The sequence below is a fragment of the Dromiciops gliroides genome, chromosome 2, assembly GCF_019393635.1.
Source record: "Dromiciops gliroides isolate mDroGli1 chromosome 2, mDroGli1.pri, whole genome shotgun sequence".
Taxonomy (NCBI): domain Eukaryota; kingdom Metazoa; phylum Chordata; class Mammalia; order Microbiotheria; family Microbiotheriidae; genus Dromiciops; species Dromiciops gliroides.
Genome location: NC_057862.1, coordinates 178,446,063 through 178,466,016, shown reverse-complemented (window position 1 = coordinate 178,466,016; position 19,954 = coordinate 178,446,063). Strand labels below are relative to the sequence as shown.

Below are 19,954 nucleotides of genomic sequence, written 5' to 3'. Positions count from 1 at the left end.
AAAGCAATAGAGGAGTTTAGAAAAGCATTGGGTAGGGCAGTAAGACATAATGTAGAGATATCCATTCTGTCACAACCCATCTATGCAGGCTCATCCTGTCCCACCCAAAGCCAAATTCTGACCTCAAGGGGGTCACCTCTCTAGTCAGAGGTGATATCAGGGTGGGGAATATGGGTAGATGTTCTGGCTAGGAAGGGAGGGCTATTCCCAATAGCACTTCTGCAGTTGCTGCTGTGGGGGCCCCGGTAGTAGTTAGATTGTAACTGTCCTGAAGGGCCAATTTCCAGCTCAGAAAGGTGTTGGGGGTACAGAAAGGAGGCTGGGAACTTACAGAGTGGAAGGAAAGGATGGAATAGGTAAGTGTAGGTATAGTTCTGTTGGAGGCAAGCCTCAGGATTGGCTATGTTAGAAGAGAATGGGATCTGAGTTCACCATCTGTTGATCACATACTCCTTAGGACTGCCTGGGCACACTTCAGACACCACTGCTCTCCAGCATTCTACTAGAGACCACTATCATGGTTGATAGTGCTCCATAACTGCTATAAAAAAGAACACAAGCTTTTCTGTTTGGCATTCAGTTTTACTTTTGACCTAGACCTCTAAACTGATTTCTTACTCTCTCCCCTATAACAATATATACTCTAGCCAAATGGTCCCTACTTTTATACAACATTATGGAGTCATCCCCATAACTAAAAAGATCTTCTTCCTCATCCTGGCCCCAACGGAAATCCAGTCTCCCTCAGCATTGGTGTCCCCTCTACATGAGGCCTTCCCTGATTCCCTCCACTTAATCCTTCCCCCACAAAAATTATTTTTCTGTTTGTTTTTGCATAAGTTTTGTATTTTTTTTGGTACACATTTTTTTCAACAGTAGGTATATGAATAAATGACTGTACTGAATGTAAGTTCCTTAAAGACAGAGATGACTGTTTTTTGTTTTATTTTGGTATTCTTGGCCACCCAGTAAAGGGCCTGGCTTCTGGTGATTGCTTAATTAATGCTTGTTGATTTCAAATTGAGAGGTACACATGAAGTTCTTTCAATAAACTCTTCCTAGTTTCTAGTCTTGTGTCTTCTCTCCTATTTGCCCTGATTTTTTATATCAAATTGTTGCCAGCAACTGAGCTATAACATTCATTAGTTCTTTTAGAATTATTGCACATAATTCATCTGGGTCCCAGAGCCACTTGGTATTTATTTGGCATAGTGTTCCCATGTCATCACTTATCTTGGGTTTCAACTGTATGTAGTTCTATCTTTCTCTTGAAGGACTACCTATCTAGATTATAGGAATGGACAATAAATTATAGAAACCAATAATAAAACTGATTGGGAGGTAGGTCACAGGTGTTTATTGAAAACTTGCTGAACTGAATTGAAGAGTTCCAATATCCAAACATCTGTTGTTGATATCTGTTAAAAGTAGAATATAAGATCATATGGGCTATGATTATAAAAGGAAAACTGGCCCTCAAGTGATTGGAAGTTCTCAGGAAGAAAATTTTGATCATAAATTATAATACTAATCGAGGAGGAAAAGGGAAAGCTACTTACTATAACTTAGATTTTAAAAAACAGTACCTTAGAAATAAGGATGGATACCTAAGGACAAATCCAAAATAGCAAGACCCTAAGTGGATAAAGGCTAAATAAATCTCAGAAAGCATGTAGGCTTGTGATAAATGTGAAGAAAAACAAAAAGGGATTTAAAAAAACTATGTTGAAACTCTGAGGTACCACCTGACACCTATCAGATTGGCTAAAATTACAAAAAAGGAAAATAATAAATGTTGGAGAAGCTGTGGAAAAATTGGAACACTAATGCATTGTTGGTGGAGCTGTGAACTGATCCAACCATTCTGGAGAGCAATTTGGAATTATGCCCAAAGGGCTATAAAGTTATCCATATCCTTTGACCCAGCAATACCACTCTTGGGTCTTTTCCCCAAAGAGATCATGGAAAGGGGAAAGGGACCCACATGTACAAAAATATTTATAGCTGTTCTTTATGTGGTGGCAAGGAATTGGAAGTTGAGGGGATGGCCATCAATTGGGGAATGGCTGGACAAGTTGTGGTATATGAATGTAATGGAATACTATTGTGCTGTAAGAAACGATGAGCAGGAGGAGTTCAGAGAAACCTGGAGGGTCTTGCGTGGGGCTGATGATGAGTGAGATGAGCAGAACCAGAAGAACACTGTACACAGTATCATCAACATTGAGTGTTGATCTACTGTGATGGACTATATTCTTCTGACCAATGCAATGGTACAGAAGAGTTCCAGGGAACTCATGATGGAAGAGGATCTCCAAATCCAGGGAAAAAAAAAGGAACTGTGGAATATGGATGCTGAATGAACCATACTATTTCTTTTGTTTTTGGTGCTGTTGTTTTTTCTATTTTGAGGTTTTTCCTCGTTGCTCTGATTTTTTCTCTTATAACATGACTAATGCAGAAATATGTTTAATGTTATTATGTGTGTGTGTGTGTATATATATATAAAAACCTATATCAGATTACCTGCTGTCTAGGGCAGGGCGGAGGAGAAAAATCTGAAATTGTAAAGCTTGTATAAACAAAAGTTGAGAACTATCTTTACATGTAACGGGAAAAAAAATACTTTATTAAAAAAAACTATGTTGGCAGAAAGATAGGGAAAAGACTACAGCTTGGGCTAGGAAGATAATAGATAATGATAACATATGATAGATAAAGGGTTATAAACTATAAGCATCTTGTTTTCTTTTATTTTTATTCTATCAAGAAGAATCATATTCACCTAGCAAGATGAAATAGCAATAGTTAATAGGGAACTGAAACTCAAGATAAGTGAAGAGCCAGTAAGAGAGCACAGATAACTGTACTTAGTGAACTGTCTCTTGCCCTTTCTTTGTATCCCCAGGGTTTAGCACAATTCTCTGCAGCCAGTGCTTAATAAATGCTTATTGACTACTTGAAGTCACCAGGTCCAGATGTACTACACCCAAGGATACTGAAATAATAACATGTAGATTACTAAGGCTAATTACTATGGGATAGAAAAGCTAGAAGGGGCCTTAGAGATCATTGAGTCCAAACTCCTTATTTTATGGCTTTGGAAACTGAGAAGTGACTTGTCCAATGTCATGTGGCCAGGAAGTGGTAGAAAATGAAGAGAATAAGCATTTAGTAAGCACCTACTGTGTTTCAGGCTCTAAGTGCTTTACAAATATTATCTCACAATCCTCACAGAAGTTAAGATGGACCTTAGACTTAAGTAGTCGGAGAACTCAGTTTGATTCAACAGTATGATGCTGCAGGCAAAATAGCTAATGTGATCTTCAGCTGCATAATCAGCAGCATTACTTTGTATATATTTTGTATTTACTTAGGATCATAGATTTAGAGCCAGAAGAAACTTTGGAGGGCATCTAGTCCAAGGCCTTCATTTTACAGATAAGGAAACTACAGTTTTTAGAGAGATTAAATGCCATGTCCAAGGTTACCAGGACAGTAAGCAGCAGAGCCAGGATCTGAATGTGGGCACTTGGATGCCATTTATGGTGTCCTGTCCCCAGCACTACACTGCCTCTTCAATTCTGGCAAGTCCTCTGGGACACACTTCCTTGTTCCTGTAAAATAATAACCAATGCTTCGTTCATTAAAGTCCAGAACAAGAGTGGGAACTAATTGGATCAGAACCAAAATCTAGGCAGGAGCTGCTGACCTGCCTGCAACAGTTTGTAGCACCATCTGGACAGTTATAGCCAATAACAGAATTGCAGTGAGTAGGATGTTTTGCTGTTGAAGCAAGGCTAAGGGGACACCTAGAACACATTCCAGGAAAGGTGAGGCAGATTCCCTCCTCATTACCCAGTTCCTTTCTTCTCAGCACATTCCTGAGCTTCCCAACTCAATTTTCACAATGACTTTTGGTATCATCAGCCTTGCATCACTTATCTGTGTGTATGTTGTTTTTCCTCAAGTAGAACATAAGCTCCTTGAAGGAAGGAACTGCTTTGATTTTGCCTTTGTATCTCCAGCCTCTAGACTATCTCTATTCTTCTGCCTTCTCAAATCTCCCATAGGATTTTGTCTAGATTTCTCCTATGTACTGATCATATCATACCTTGTATTTTACTTACATGTGCACACACTATTTGAACCCCTCAAACTTAATTGTGAGCTTCCTTGTTGTTCGATTGTGTCTGACTTTTGTGATCTCACAAACCATACCGTCCATGGGGTTTTTTTGGCAAAGATACTGGAGTGGTTTGTCATTTCCTTTTTCAGTACATTAAGGCAAAAAAAGGTTAAGTGACTTGTCCATAGTCACATTTCTAGTAAGCATCTGAGACTGGATTTGAACTCAAGTCATCCTGACTCCAAGCCCAGCACTCTTGGCTTGCAGCCAAACACTGCATAAAAGAGGCATTTATATTTGTTCCATTTGTATTTATATACAAACCCTAGAAGGGAATATATAATGAGCCTATGGAATGCCTGGGAATTAAATTTGTAGAGAGCAGAAGAATCTATTTCCTTAATAGTCAACATAAGACAAATGTACCTCTTATTTCCAATCAACATGATAACCATATTGGAGCTGGAGTGCTGCCGAGCATCTTCTAGCCATGAAGTCAGGTGATTGAAGGTCTCACGTCTGTTGGATGGAAGTATAAAGAAAGGGAAAGAGACCTAGCTTAAGAGATCAGAACAGATAAACATGGCCCAAAATAAAGGGGAAGGTAGCTTCCACATAACAAAGAGGGAGAGAGAATGTAGAAGCTCTTTCTGCATGGCTTTCTCAATAGATTTGGTGGGTGATCAAGTAGGAAATTTGTAGGGTATTAGAAAAAAATTATTCCCCACATCTACACCTCCCAGACATCACTCACCTTGTAATGTCGTACACTAGCAGGGCTCCAGCTGCTCCCCTGTAGTAGGAACGGGTGATAGAACGGAACGATTCTTGCCCAGCCTTTCCCACCAACATGGCAATAAGAAACCCCAAACAAAACCAGATTATTTTTACAGAACAGGCAGAATCACACCCTACCCCCACATACAATTCTTAAACAGAAAAGTTTCTGTTGTAGACTAAGAGGATTGGAAAAAGCCAATCTACAAAAAAAGGTGGCACCAATAGGGCTCAGCTAAACAATCAACTAGAAACTTAGGCATTTTAAAGTTTTGGCCCCAGATATGTTAGCCAGGAATTTTTCATGTATAATTTTTTTTTAAAGTGAGGCAATTGGGATTAAGTGACTTGCCCAGGGTCACACAGCTAGTAAGTGTTAAGTGTCTGAGGCCGCATTTGAACTCAGGTACTCCTGACTCCAGGGTCGGTGCTCTATCCACTGCGTCACCTAGCTGCCCCTCATATATAATTTTAACCTTTCTATTCCTGTTTCTTTAGATGTACAAAGTAAAATTATTTTTAGGATGTTATGTGATAAACATCCTTCATGGTGGAATCCTTATTATATATTATAAGTTAGTAGCTATGGCTATGTTGGCAAAAGCTGAGTTAACTGGCAAAAATGGAGTTAATTTTCTAGGAGTTCTGTCCAACCACAATCTTAATATGGTGAGTGGCTTGAAGAAACAGGGAGAAAACTCAGTAAATGAACCCTTACCAAAGCTTAAAAGCTGTAACTTGCATATTCAATTATGTCATATGTTTATTATATATATCATTAACAACCTCGCCCATATAATACAGACAAAAAAACAACATACTAGGAACAGTTGGTCTCATGATTATTTGCGCCATTGTTTGTTTGTTTTTATAGGAATAAAATGACTTTTGAATAGAAGTCCTCAATCTATTCTACTAGGAAGGATGGCTAAAAGCTTTTCATAGCTCTGATTTTATCCTTACATAGGTTCCTTGGAAATCTGAGATAAAAGGACCATTATCATCCATGATTTGAAGATGAAGAAACTAAGATATAAGCGTTGGAAACAAAGTAATTTGCTTAAGGTTACAAAATAAGTTATTATTGGAACTGTAGAATAGTTTGGGTTTTCTGAATAGTTATCTAGTTTTCTTTTCCTTAGATTAGATTTTCTCTAAGAATTATATAAATGTTTCAATGAATAACATAGCTGTTAGGACATCAGACTCCAATAAGAAAAATAATTCCAAGTCCTTTGAAGCTAATACCTACACCACCTTAGCTTTGAAAAATATTATCTAAGAACATATTTTCTTAAAATTTCATATTCTTTGTTAGACACAGTCAACATACCATTATTTTAGCACTGTTTTGCTTTGAATTCCTATTGACTTTCTAACTTCTACTGATTTTCTCTGCAAGTAGACTGCAGTCCAGCAAGAACAAGAAGGGGAAGTTTGGTGGAAGCCCACATAGTGGCTGAATCACACAAGAGTATTTAAGTTCAGCTCCTGGAAATATCTCCTGTGTCTTTAAAGTGGCTAAATTAGAAAAATCCTTTCCAAATCAAAATACTTGATTAGTTTTTCCAGTCCAGGTTCACCTGTTCCAGGACTGGGTAGAAAGCAGTCAGAAAGAGAAGCAGCTCCATTCAGGCTGTTCAGCTTCTAAAGGAAAGATAGCCCCATCTATATTTAGCACATAATTGATAGAAGCAGGAGAAGCTGACAGGTAGAAGGAGCAAGCTGGACAGCTTTATGGCTTCTCTCAAGCTGACTCTTCAGACCATAACCTCATGATTGAATGTTCTGTAAAGAACAGTGGAATTAAGAATCATAAAACCTGGCTCAAGCCAAGTTCTGATGCTTACTGACCATATGACTAGGGAAAAATTACCAAACATTTTTGGACCTCAGTTTCCATTTCCATAAAACAAAGATAATATTTGCACTATCTCCCTCAACACATTGTTTTGTAAAGTCCAGTACACTATACAGGTTATGACTTCTTTTTCCTAGAATGTCAGGTATACTCCACTTCAGGGTTAAATATCAAAATGCACACCAAAGTCAAATACAAATAAGTTTTGGATTATTTTCTAAAATCGTATGAACCTGAAAGTTCCCCTTCATTTATGTGGATACTTGGGAGTTGATTGCACACAACATAAATAAAAGACAATAGAATATTATCCTTTCTTAATTCTTTTTTTTTTTTTTGGTGAGGCAATTGGGGTTAAATGACTTGCCCAGGGTCACACAGCTAGTAAGTGTCAAGGGTCTGAGGCCAAATTTGAACTCAGGTCCTCCTGAATCCAGGGCTGGTGCTTTATCCACTGTACCACCTAGCTGCCCCAATCCTTTCTCAATTCTTAACAAAAGAGACACTCATAAGAAGTAAGAAATTTAGGAGGTCACAGAGAGGCTTGTATGAGTAAGGCACTCCAAAAAAAATTTACATACACACACACACACACACACACACACACACACACACTCCAGTGTACCAAGATGACAGTAAAGCAAAAATATGGAAGATAGCATCTCATCAGATTTTTAAAAAAATTAATACTTGGAACAGGGATTCCCTAGTCATTAGTATCTTCTGCCCCAGATATGAGTGTTTTTAAATTTTAAAAAAGTCTTTTTCAATCTATGGAAATTTTATGTATTTGTTGCTTTTAATTCAGTTCCAAAGAACAGTATCATAGAAGGGAGAAGCAAAGTTTGGATGATACAGATGTAACGATTGGAATGACGCCACCTGCTGGATACTTACTGTAGAAGAGTTCTTGGCGGGAGGAAGTGACGCAGACTAGTGGGAGGAGGAAGGAAGAGACTGGTGCTGACTCTGGGGCTCTTTTCCTCTGGACTCTGGTGGAGAAGGGAGCTAGAAATGTGCTCTCCCTTTAATAGATAGAAATCTAGGCCTTTTTCTCTCTCTTTACCAAATTCTTATTCTCCTTAATAAATGCTTAAAAGTCTAACTCTTGCTAAAGCTTATAATTTATTGGCGACCACTCATTAGATATTTTAGACAGTTTAGCTAGAATTTTAACCCTTAACACAGATCAGCAAGAAAACTTCTCCAAAAGCTTACTTGGAAGAACTGGAGCTGGCAGGAAGAGTTTGTGGTGATGAACTCTCATTAAACCTGAGTGACTTGAGCAGCCATCTACATCACCTTAAATCACAATATATTTAAAGTGCTTTGGGGCAGCTAGGTGGTGCAGTGGATTCAGGAGGACCTGAGTTCAAATCCGACCTCAGACACTTGACACGTACTAGCTGTGTGACCCTGGGCAAGTCACTTAACCCCAATTGCCTCACCAAAAAAAAAAAAAAAGAGTGCTAGTTCCCAATTTCTCATTTATGACCTATATTATTTATCCCTCCAAAAAGAAGCTACAAATCAACTTATTCATACCATCATAAACAAATTAGTCAAGGGCTCTGTTGAACTCTCACATTAAACCTGATCCACACTGGAGAGGCATGGATGTCTCAGCTGGTACTGCCTATTTGTAAAGCCTGCAGCTTTTCTTTATATGATTTTTCTCAGAATTTCTAGGATTTCGCTCTGGGTGCAGAACAACAGTTTGGGAAACACAAGGCTAAGAGATACTAAATGGAGAGATACTATATATGAGAGGTTGAAAAACAAAGCAGGCCTTTGACATTTTGGGGTTCACAGTGAGAAAGAATCCAAAGGCCCAGGCAATATAAAGAAATATAAGGCACCCAGACCCCCACCACCATCTATTAATTGTCTCCCCACAAGCCTTCAGCTGTCCAGGACTGAAACTCAGGCGAGTATGCCAAAAACAGTCAACAAGAACAAACATGGGAACGAAGATCAGCTGGAAAAGGAAATACAAGGCAGCATGAGGTAGTGGTGAGGGTGTTAGACTTGGAATGAAGCAGAGCTAGGTGTGAATGTTTCTTGTGGATGTTAGTTGTGTGACCACAGGCAAAATACTTCTCTTCTTTGTCCTTGTTTCCTTAACTATACAATGGAGATAATAATGCCTGAAGTACTTACTTCATGTGGTTGTTTTGATATCCAAATGGGATGTCTATAAAGTACTATGTAAATGTCAGCTATTGAGACAGTGCAAATAATGACAACATACATACTTAAATGTATGGTAATAAATATGGTTTAGTTTCTGTCAATTTGGATGCTAGGAAATAAAAGTAAGGATTTGGGTTAAGAGGGTGCAGGCTTAATGAGGCTATAGGAAGTATTATATGAATTGTGAACTACTTGTGATAATGATGGCCCTGACCAGGAGAGATGAAGAGTCTGGATCTGACAGAATAATCTTGGCAAAACTCCTTGGAAAACTCAACCCTACATATGCCTATATTAATATAATCCTAATTAAAAAGCAGATTGACCAAGTAGAGGCACACCAAAGCAGTAATGGGAACTTTAAGGGTATACACAATGAGGGGCTATGTACAAAATGTATCCAATATTCAATTCAATTAGCAAGAGGACAGTCCTCAAGAAAAATCACCAGGATCACTATCCACAGGATTGAACCTCTTTATACACAGATGCTTCAGCTCTTACGTCAGTTAAGTGACGGAATACAAAAAGCCTATAAGGAACCAAAAAGAGTAAAGATTCTGAATAGAAATTAGGACCAGCTCCCCTACACACAAATTCAGAGAGCGTGAAGAGGTTGAATACACTTCTTTAGGGAAGAGAGAAGAACTGAATCAAATGATATTAAATAAGTGAAGATGCTCTGGGAAAAAATAGGTATGTAAACAAGGCAAAGTAAATATGTATATAGCCATGAGGTAACACCACTAGTATTTGACTTCTTAAAGGCTGTAGCTGAAAGAAACATAAAAAGGTTGTGCAAAGGAGTCCCATCCTGGATTTGGAGCTGGGATCTAAGGGAATCTATGAACTCTCTTTAACTTCATTCTTCTTCTGTTTTCAGTTCAAAATACCCCACCCCCAAAGCCTTTTCCCCTTTCTATGTACGCTTAGCTCCTGGAAGGGGATGAGTTTTTCTGTTCTTTCTCACCGTGTCCCAGATTTGCAGTTTGATTTGTTTGCCATCAATGTTGACCATACGGGCCCCAAATTCCACACCTGTCAATGAAGAACAGAGAATATAATGATTATCATCAATGCATGAAGAGTCATGGCTCTGGCCTCCACATGTTTCAGCTTCTATTCCCTGTGTCTTTTCCAATTGCAGCTGTAGCCCTGACAGTTATTCACAGCATCTCAGGCTCTAGTTTCATCCTTCCTTCTCATCTGGATTTATATACTTATGTTTCTGGTAATAATCTTCTCAAGGTAAAAGTAGCAAGTCGTGGAAATTGGCTAATTTCTTAACCTTGGTTAAATTTTGCACCATTTAACTGTTTAACTTGTAGAAATATTTTGACTTACTGGCCTAATTTGGGGGGACTAAATTTACTGGAGGAATAATCTGTGGATTTTTGACTAATCTGTGGATGTTTGACTGGCTGGCTATCTGACTGCTATTAATTTAATATGGGCCATTTACAAAATTTCTCCATGCTGCTCCCAAATTGATAAGCAAACAAGCAGCCTTTTAATTAAATAATCAAGGCAGAATTTATTTATAAAAATCAATGTAAACGATAAGGGTTAAGAAATGCAAATGATACAACCTGTCTGCTTTTAATACAATAAGGGCTGTTGCTGCCTCTAGCCTTAGGGTATGCTCCAGCTTTCTCCAACTTTCACTCTTTTTCTCCTTCACTCCAGCTTCCCTGTGCTTTCACTGCTCAGCTGCTTTCTTCTAACTCCAAGCCCCTTTCACTTTGTCGACCCCCCCTGAAAAGACCCTTAGCGTCCTCACCTCTGTTGCCAACCCCGTGGCGTCTCTAGCATCTCTGTATCGTAGCCTTTTCTCACTTTCTCCAACCTCCTGTATCATCTGCCCCCTTTTCACTGTCTTCTCCCCTGTATATATGTTCCTTCTCTCCCTTCAAACCTCCGGCTATGTGCGTACAGGCTAAATTAATCTGCCGGCTGCCCTAGCTAGGCCCAGTGGGGCTCAAGGGGCCATGCCTCCTGCTGCTCGCCTGGGGCCTGGGACAGGCTGTCAGAGGCCTGCCTGCAAGAGCCCCAGATCTCTGGGGTAGATCCCCCCAGGGCGGAGGGACCTGGGGTTTTTTTCCCCAGCCATCTGACCTGGCATCTGGTAAGGCCCATGGTGCTTTTTGGTTCAGCTGAAGTGGAGGGGGAGGGGCACTAGCCCCTCCCACACAGAAAAAAAATCTGAGGGCCCAAGGCTCTTCAATCTCAGCCCAAAGGCAGGGTCCCCAAATCAAAATAAATTCCCACAAACTGTTTTGGATTTATTTTGGTGGTGGTAGGGGGGTGATTTTACCAGAGAACTATTGAAATAGAAACTCTCCCCACTTAAGTGGATTGACAATTTTCCTGTACCACAGACAGGTAAACTTTTTTGTTTTGTTTTTGTTTTTGCAAGGCAATGAGGGTTGAATGACTTGCCCACGGTTACACAGCTAGTAAGTGTCAAGTGTCTGAGACCACATTTGAACTCAGGTCCTCTTAAATCCAGGGCCGGTGCTTTATCCACTTCACCACCTAGCTGCCCCGGACAGGTAAACTTTAAGAGAGTTTTTTGGGGCATTGAGTTGTTCATGGTCACATGGCAAGTATGTGTCAGAGTTAGGACTTGAAACCAGGCCTTCCAGGCTCCAAGCCTAGTTCTCTATCCACTAAGCCATCCTAACTCTCAAATGTTAACCACTATAAAAATTAGTTGAAATAAACTTTATAGCTTCTTTTTAAAGTATAAGTTAAAAGGTTTAAAATTTTGAACACTACCTTTCCCTCACATACTCATTCTCTAATCTTCTTTATGGAACAATAATTATTTCTTATAAAGAAGGAAATATGCATTTATTAATAACGTACCATGCTCCAAGAATTTGACAAATATTATTTCATTTGATCCTCACAATGACCTTACTATTATTATGTCTATTTTGATGCTGAGGAAACTGAGGCAGAGGTTAAGTGATTTAGCCAGGGTCACACAGCTAGTAAGTGTCTGAGGGCTGACTTGAACTTAGGTTGTCCTGACTTCAGGCCCAGCATTCTATCCATATCACTATCTATTACAACTTTGGGATCTATTTGAAAGACATAATATAGTGTATTTTCTCAAGAAATATCGTCTCTTATGAACTAAAATGCCTGCAATAACTTAGTTTCTGCATTAGGAACTACATTCCCACATTAGAGTGTTATTACTAGGCCCAAGCCAGAAAATGAAGGATGCTGCTATTAAACATATTTGATAACAAACTATGTATTTTCTCTTCATTTCACTCTAAATCCTGCCATTTTCACATGATATGGAGTCAAAATTTTTAAGGAAGAAGTAGCTTTACCTTAGCTAGGAGTAAAATGCTGACTTAGTCAATGGCACTTTTGACAGTATTCATAATTAAATTAAGAAGTCTCAGGAGGGCTAGTCATAGTCAATTAGAAAGACACAGGAATTGAATCTGGCTGAATGCAAACAACTCTTCAAATTCATTCATCAAGAATGGAGTAACTTCTTGAAAAAAAATTTTCTCTATTTCTTGGATAGCTACAGAACAATCTCAGTATGAATAAAGGTAAAAGAAGATTTCTGTCCTCACTTGCAATTTTTCATAAACATGGTCTTAGAGCCACTTGGGCTCCCGTGCATATCTTGTCCAACTTCTTTGTGTCACTGCAAAAAACAGATCTAAACAGTACTAGGATTTAAACTTAGTTACATGACTACCAAGACACATGTTTTTTCTGGTGTGTCAATAAAAAGGGCCTCCTCCTTCTCACTGGGGTTGCTGGCTTTCTTGAGGTGGCCAGTCTGACATGCTTTCTTAACAGTTATATGTGCCACTGTTAATAAACTAGTCTTGTGGGGCAGCTAGGTGGTGCAGTGGATAGAGCACCTGCCCTGGAGTCAGGAGTACCTGAATTAAAATCCGGCCTCAGACACTTAGCACTTACTAGCTGTATGACCCTGGGCAAGTCACTTAATCCCAATTGCCTCACTAAAAGAACAAAAAACAAACAAACAAAAATAAACTAGTTTTGCTTAAAGTTAAAAAAAAAAGCAGATCTAAAAGGAACATAAATTCCATGCTAGAATTTGGGCACAATGCTATGCTCCCGGGTGTTACCGAACCCATGTCTCTTATGAACGCATCTGTTTGGTGACTTATTGATCAAGCAAGTCTTCTAAGAGAGAAAGTGTCTCAGAATTGCTAGTAGTTTTTTGGAAACTTAAATTTCATGCTTCTTTGCTTGTATGTAGGTATGCAGAGGCTTTTCTCTATATGATGGAAACTAAAGGTTTTGCCTCTCTTTTAATACTCTAATGATGCTATTACCTTGCTATAATTTTTTTCTTATCACTAGTCATGTAAACTTAATCTCTTTGTTCCTTCTCCTCCAGTACCAGTAACAATTAGCAATTGCTCTGAATCCCCTATGAAAAAGCATTTAGAAAAGAAACTCATTACATCTGAAAATTATAAATACTGCCACTAGGGAATTCACCAAGTTCTTTCATCTCTCTCTCAAACCAACTACTCAGTTTTTCTCTTGTCATTACAATGTATCAAAACTGGAAGGATACTCAGGAGTAATCCTTTAATTTTATAAATGAGGATATTGAGGCTTACAGAGAAACAGGTTGACCTGGGTCACCCAGATAGCAACCAGTCTTCAGTCCCTTTGTTATTTTTAATTGAGTCTCAAAAGTTACAATCACTTGCCAGCACTCTTTAACAGAATCATTGAATTTAAAGCTGGAAGGGATCTTAGTACTTAGTACTCTCTGATTTTATGGAGAGAGAAACTGAGGACTAGAGATATGAATGACTTTCCTAAACTAGAAAAGCTTCAGGACAGAGGTTCAGGAGTCAAATCTTTTTACTCCAAATTCATGCTCTTTCCATTAGATGAATCTGCCTCCACTGTCCACTTATTAACACAACTTTTGGTTAGTTAAAAGTGGGAGTAAATTGACTTTCACTTTGAAGGTTGCTAACTTTTAACTTCACACTTTTCCTGTGGCTGGCAGAAAGTCCTTACCTATTGTGAGGTCGTGGACAGGCTGGAATCGCTTGTCTGTAAACTGCAGGAGGAGACATGACTTGCCCACACCTGAAAGAGGATGCGGCCACTCAGGTCCATCCTTCCGAGAGGGAAGGTGGGACAGATAGCCCGGGGAAGATACTGCTGGAAAGCATGTGATGGGGTTTGGACCAGCTCCCCCGGAGTTGCAAAGGGGCAAGAGATCCTTCTGTTCAGCCCCCCGGCCAGCCCCGCCCCCACGCTGGCCCCGCCCCCGACATCGCCCCTGCGGGTTGCCCCGCCTTCCCATCGAGCCCCGCCCTCCACCGGTGCCACCTTAGGCTTTAGATCCTACGTCTCAGCTTAGCAGATAGCCCCACCAGCAGAGTACCTGTATCCCCGATGATGATGTACTTGAAGAGATAAGCGTAAGTCATGGTCCCGACTGCTAGTCCTCCCCACTTCTCTGGCCACCCACCTCCGGCCTCTCTAGCCACGCGACCTATCGATACCCCTACTTCCCCATCCGGTTCCTCTAGCCTGAGATTACGTCTCTATTGCTCTCTTTAGGAACAGTGTAGTAATGTGTGGCTGTAACTTGACACTTCCTTTTTTCGAAACTTCTAGGCCTCCATTGGGCATTCTGGTCTCCGGCCGAAGGGGGCGCTGCTCAGCTCATCATTTCCGGTCTGTTGCCTCCCCTATTACCAACTCACTGCTTCCGCGAAAGAACCCTCCAATCCCCAAAGGGAGACGCGAGTGTTGGCGGAAGTGACGCATATTCCGTTTCCGGCGGGGGCGGTGGGCGCTATGAGAGAGCTGAAGCGGTGGTAGCGGTTGTATTGAAGATGGAGGTAGGATCCTGAGCCCGAAGGAGGCGGGAGGGAGAGAAAGAGGCAAGAGGGAGAGGAACAGAGGAAGGGACCTGGGCGGAGAAGCGGCCGACGGGCAAGAGAAGCTGGGGAGGCGGCGGCGGGGGTCGGGGTCAGAGTCAGAATCCGTCGCTCCAGGCTGACTCCCTGACCCCCCCCCACCCCTAACATCCCCGCGGGTTTCTTTTGGTTTCCAGTTTCCCGGAGGAAATGACAATTACCTGACGATCACAGGGTCCTCGCACCCCTTCCTGTCGGGGGCCGAGGTGAGCAAGAGTTGCTAACGCGGGTGGAAGGGCACCAGGCCCTTGGGGGTGGAGGGGTGGGAACGGGACTGGGGAAGTGTTCTCAAACAGCCCACCAGAGCCTAGAAGGGCGGGCCGAGGAGACAGTTGAGACTAGAAAAGCTGGACGAGAAAAAGGAAAAAAATCCTTAGGAAGTAGAATTGTTTTGATTTGAAGAAAAAAATAAAAGAGGACTGACAGTTTTTGCAAGAGATAGCCTGAGCCAGGAGAATAATGTAGTTTGCATCAGAGAGAAAAATTTGTAGAGATAATTGAGATGGAAAGTGTAGTGAAGGGAGTTCATTCCTGAGAAGTAGTTTGAGTTCAATTGTTTTTGTGGGCGGGAGGGGGTGGGATGGGATTTATGGTTGTAAAAAATGGCATGATTTAGTCTCTCCCTATTCTATATGAGCTTGCTGCCTTCTCAAAGTAGAGAAAGTTCGCGCTGGGTATCTGTTGTGGCAGTGACAAGTTACTTTGCCTTTCTGGGTCACAGTTCTCTCCAAGTGATATGTGGACCTAATAATAGTTAGAATTGTTATTTGTAAAGCAGAAGTGATGGCTTTGAAGAGTTTTAAGGTTGTTACTTGAATCCTGGATTAGGTGTTACTGCCATTATCATGGCAAACATACTCGTCATCACTTTGTAGGTAAGAAAAAGAAGATAGAAAGCATTTCGTTTTCTACAATTTTTAATGGAAAGCCTAGCCTTATTTATTTATTTATTCTTTCATTTACTTTTTTTTTTTTGGTGGGACAATGGGGGTTAAGTGACTTGCCCAGGGTCACACAGCTAGTAAGTGTCAAGTGTCTGAGGCTGGATTTGAACTCAGGTACTCCTAAATCCAGGGCCAGTGCTTTAGCCACTGCACCACCTAGCTTTCCTTTACTTTTGATGCAGCAAACATCCCAATCCATACTATACATTCACCTGAGTTTGCTATATATGAATGGATTGTGTTGGTTATTTTAACTCTTACCCTTAGCATTAGATTTGGAAACTGGGCAGCTGCTGGTTTAATTTCTGTTCTTCTATTGATTTTGTTACCTTCTTTTCCTACTGAGATTCCCTATAAACCTTCAGCCTTATCTACGAAGGCTAAAAGGAAAGACCTTTTAATATCATGATGCTAAATGACCTATTCCACTGTTTTAAAGGAAGCCAAAAGCCATACCTTTAAAAATTTAGATTGGTTCTTTGTGGATTCCAATGCTGTTTTCTCATCTTCAGCTTCTCCTTGACTCATGCCTTTACAATTTAGCTTCATTAAATTGTTTGGAATGTTGTGAACCTCCCAAATATTAGTCTTATCCATATTTAAATATATTAGTACTTTATAGGTCTTATGATTTTATTTGTTAGAATGTGCCAATTATGTAGATAGTAAACTCAACTATGTAGATAGTAAACTCTCTATAGTACATGGCTTACTGAATTACTGTGACTAAAAACATTAATCACCTATTCGCCAACCATCTGGTGAGTATGAGACTATTCTAAATTAGCTCAATTGGTCCTTAGACAACAGAAATAGTCTGTTGTTAGTCTCTCCATTTTTAGTGAGACAAATTGGAATTTGTTCCTTCTAAAGCCAAGGTCACCTCCATTCCACAGTAAGACTTCAAAGTAGGACACTAGATAAAGAGAACCCAATTTGTCCAGACCTTTGAGTTCAGCTTTGTAGAAACTCCTGGTTTTGGAAACTCCTTCCAGTGATACAAATGAACAACTCATCCTTGGACATTAAAAGGTTAAATGATCTGTCCTTGATTATGTGCCTAGTATTTATTAAATATGATTACAAAAGGGCTGGGGTTCTAAGCCCAAATATAAATGACTTAGGTTATTCATTACTTTACATTCTGTTCTTTCTATTATCTTGGATAATCAAGAATCACATTTGTCAGTAGTCAGTAAGCAATTACTGCTACTACTAATAATAATGTGCATTATTATGGTACTTTAAGGTGTGTAAAGCACTTTATGTTTTAGTTTTTGTTGTTTTTGTTTTTGGAGGGTAATGAGGGTTAAGTGACTTGCCCAGGGTCACACAGGTAGTAAGTATCAAGTGTCTGAAGTCAGATTTGAACTCGGGTCCTCCTGACTCCAGGACTGGTGCTTTATCCACTGTACCACCTAGCTGCCCCAAAGCACTTTAAATATATTGTGATTTAAGGTGAGGTAGATGGCTATTATCCCCATTTTATAGATTAGGAAACTTTGGGGGAAAAGAGGTTGAGTGACTTGTTAAGGGTCACACAGCTAGTAAGTGACTAAGGCACGATTTGAACTCAGATCTTCTCTGACTCCACGTCAAAACACTCTGTCCGTTATACTACCATGGGTCAGGCACTGTACTAAGTGCTGGAGATAAAAACTAAAAAAAAATAGTCCCTGCCTTCAAGGTGCTTCATTCTAATTAAAGCATCTTAAAGCATAGTTCCCTTCTTATTTATAATCAAGTGCTTTGGAAGCTGTAAAGTGCTATATAAATAAATGTTAGTTATTATTATAATGGCATATTTAAAATGTTGTAGATTTAGGACCATTCTAGTTTTTTGACCCCTCTAAAGGCAGCTAGATGGTACAGTGATTAATGTTGGGAAGACCTTAGTTCAAATCTTGCCTCAGATACCTGCTAGGTTTGTGACCCTGGGCAAATCCTTAGTCTGCCTGCCTCAGTTTCTTCAATTGTAAAATGGGGATAATATCACTTATCTTTCAGGGTTGCTGAGATAATGTAGGCACTTTTTTTTTTTTTTTTTTTTGCGGAGCAATGGGGGTTAAGCAACTTGGCTCAGGGTCACACAGCTAGTAAGTGTCAAGTGTCTGAGGCCGAATTTGAACTCAGGTACTCCTGAATCCAGAGCTGGTGCTTTATCCACTGCGCCACCTAGCTGCCCCTAATGTAGGCACTATTAAATAAATGCTTATTCCCTTTTCTTGCTTTGAGGGAAGAAATACAATAAATTCCTTTTGGAGAAAAACAGTCATTTGTGGTGGTGTTAGAGCCTTATTACTGGGGGAAAATATGTTTTCAGTGTGTGTTACCAGCCCCAGAAGGCCTTGCCATTTGTCATTGATCAGTATAAGCTCATAGCCCAAAGAATTGTTAGATGTATAGCATATAAAGAGACCACAAGATTCATTCCTCCTTGATATTGAAAGTACACTACAGGGGCAGCTAGGTGGCGCAGTGGATAGAGCACCGGCCCTGGAGTCAGGAGTACCTGGGTTCAAATCCAGCCTCAGACACTTAACACTTACTAGCTGTGTGATCCTGGGCAAGTCACTTAACCCCAATCGCCTCACTTAAAAAAAAAAAAGTACACTACAATTTCTCTCACTTTGGCTAACTCCCATTTTAGAAGCAATATTTTGGGACATGGTTTCACTTAGCGTGATTACCAGGAGTAGTTATTAATTTATTTCTATATAAATAAGATGCCACTATAATTGTTATTATAAGGAAGGATGCTTTGTTTTGTTTTAAATTATTTCTGTCATGATGAATTTACCATAGTCATAGCTCTTTTTCTGATCTTATTTGCACGTTTCCAATGAAAGAAAATAATTTTTGCTTTTTATTCTGCTGATTTCTAATAGTAATAGTGGAAGATTAGAGTGAATTTCTCCATTTATTATGGTATGTAGTTGACTTTTTAGTATTCTTTTTATTTTTTACAACTAATTTCCATTTGTATAGGTAAAATCTGATTACATCAGTGCAAATGTGGTTGGTCTTTATGGTGCTTCTTTGTGGTCTAAGGACTACTCACTTATACTGATGTTTATGATAAAAAAAAATCCAAACACTAAACTTTCCTGAAGTTTTCTCTTAGAAATTAAATTATATTGTGATTTTTTTTCCTAATTACTAGTTGGCTATTTCTTGGTGGCCTTTTGGAGTGTGGCAAGTAAAAATTAATGGAGTGATAGAACAGATTTTTTTTTCCCAGCTAAAGTTCTTAGAAGACTAAAAAAAATTTGAAAACTGTTTCCACAGTAATATATGTGTTATTCTGATCCCCATTAATTTATCAGTCACTTTTTATGAGCATGTAGCTATATATTGAAGGAAGCCAAGTTCTTTATTCAGAGTAATCTGAGTCTATTAAGAAGAAGCAGTTGTCTTTGTTGCTGGGAGTTGGGGATTGAAGATGGGAATTGGAAGTTGCAGTAATTTTTTTTTAAATTGTTGACAGAACTTAACTAAAGAAGCAGTTACACTTTACTTTCCTGTATTCTCCACCCCATATCAGGCACCCCACCAGAAAAAATAGGAATTTCCATATCATTCATCAAAACAACGCAGTAAACTAAGATTTCAGGAGCTTAGAGCATGAAAAGGGTGAAAATGTATACATGATTCTCCCTTTAATGAGCATTTTCTTTTCATTTTCTCATTTATGTAGTCTCCAAACTGAACATTTCATTCCCCCTAAATCTCCTGAAACCTGGGAATATGATTTAATGAAACTGTAGTAGTATAGTGATCCTGCCCTGGGTCTGGAAAAAAGAATGAACTTTTGTTTATTGAGTGATGCCTGTGTAATTCATGGAATTTAATTGTATTGATTATTCTTTATTGCAATTTGAAATATGTTGGCATAGGCTTATTGGATTTTCAAATTAAGGTTTGTTTGAGAAATCACATTGATTGTAAAGCAGTTAGTGGCAAGTTCTAGTAGACTTATTTTAATTTCTCATCCTCAAGTAGGAAAGGCTATATATATATATATGTGTGTGTGTGTATATATATATATATATATATATATATATATATATATATATATATATATATATGG

The 19,954-nt window shown here is 39.4% G+C and overlaps 2 protein-coding genes across 2 annotated transcripts in view; one reads left to right on the top strand and one right to left on the bottom strand.

Annotated features, from left to right (window-relative positions):
* The window catches only part of RAB2B (RAB2B, member RAS oncogene family), a 26,808-nt gene extending 12,161 nt beyond the window's left edge, over positions 1–14,647 (bottom strand). The window contains 5 exon segments of the mRNA XM_043990023.1: positions 4,556–4,648; positions 4,884–4,966; positions 9,931–9,998; positions 14,007–14,078; positions 14,380–14,647. Coding sequence (XP_043845958.1) covers positions 4,556–4,648; positions 4,884–4,966; positions 9,931–9,998; positions 14,007–14,078; positions 14,380–14,425 — 362 coding nt within the window. The 5' untranslated portion in view covers positions 14,426–14,647.
* TOX4 (TOX high mobility group box family member 4) overlaps positions 14,622–19,954 on the top strand; it is a 24,808-nt gene continuing 19,475 nt past the window's right edge. The window contains 2 exon segments of the mRNA XM_043990022.1: positions 14,622–14,842; positions 15,058–15,126. Coding sequence (XP_043845957.1) covers positions 14,837–14,842; positions 15,058–15,126 — 75 coding nt within the window. The 5' untranslated portion in view covers positions 14,622–14,836.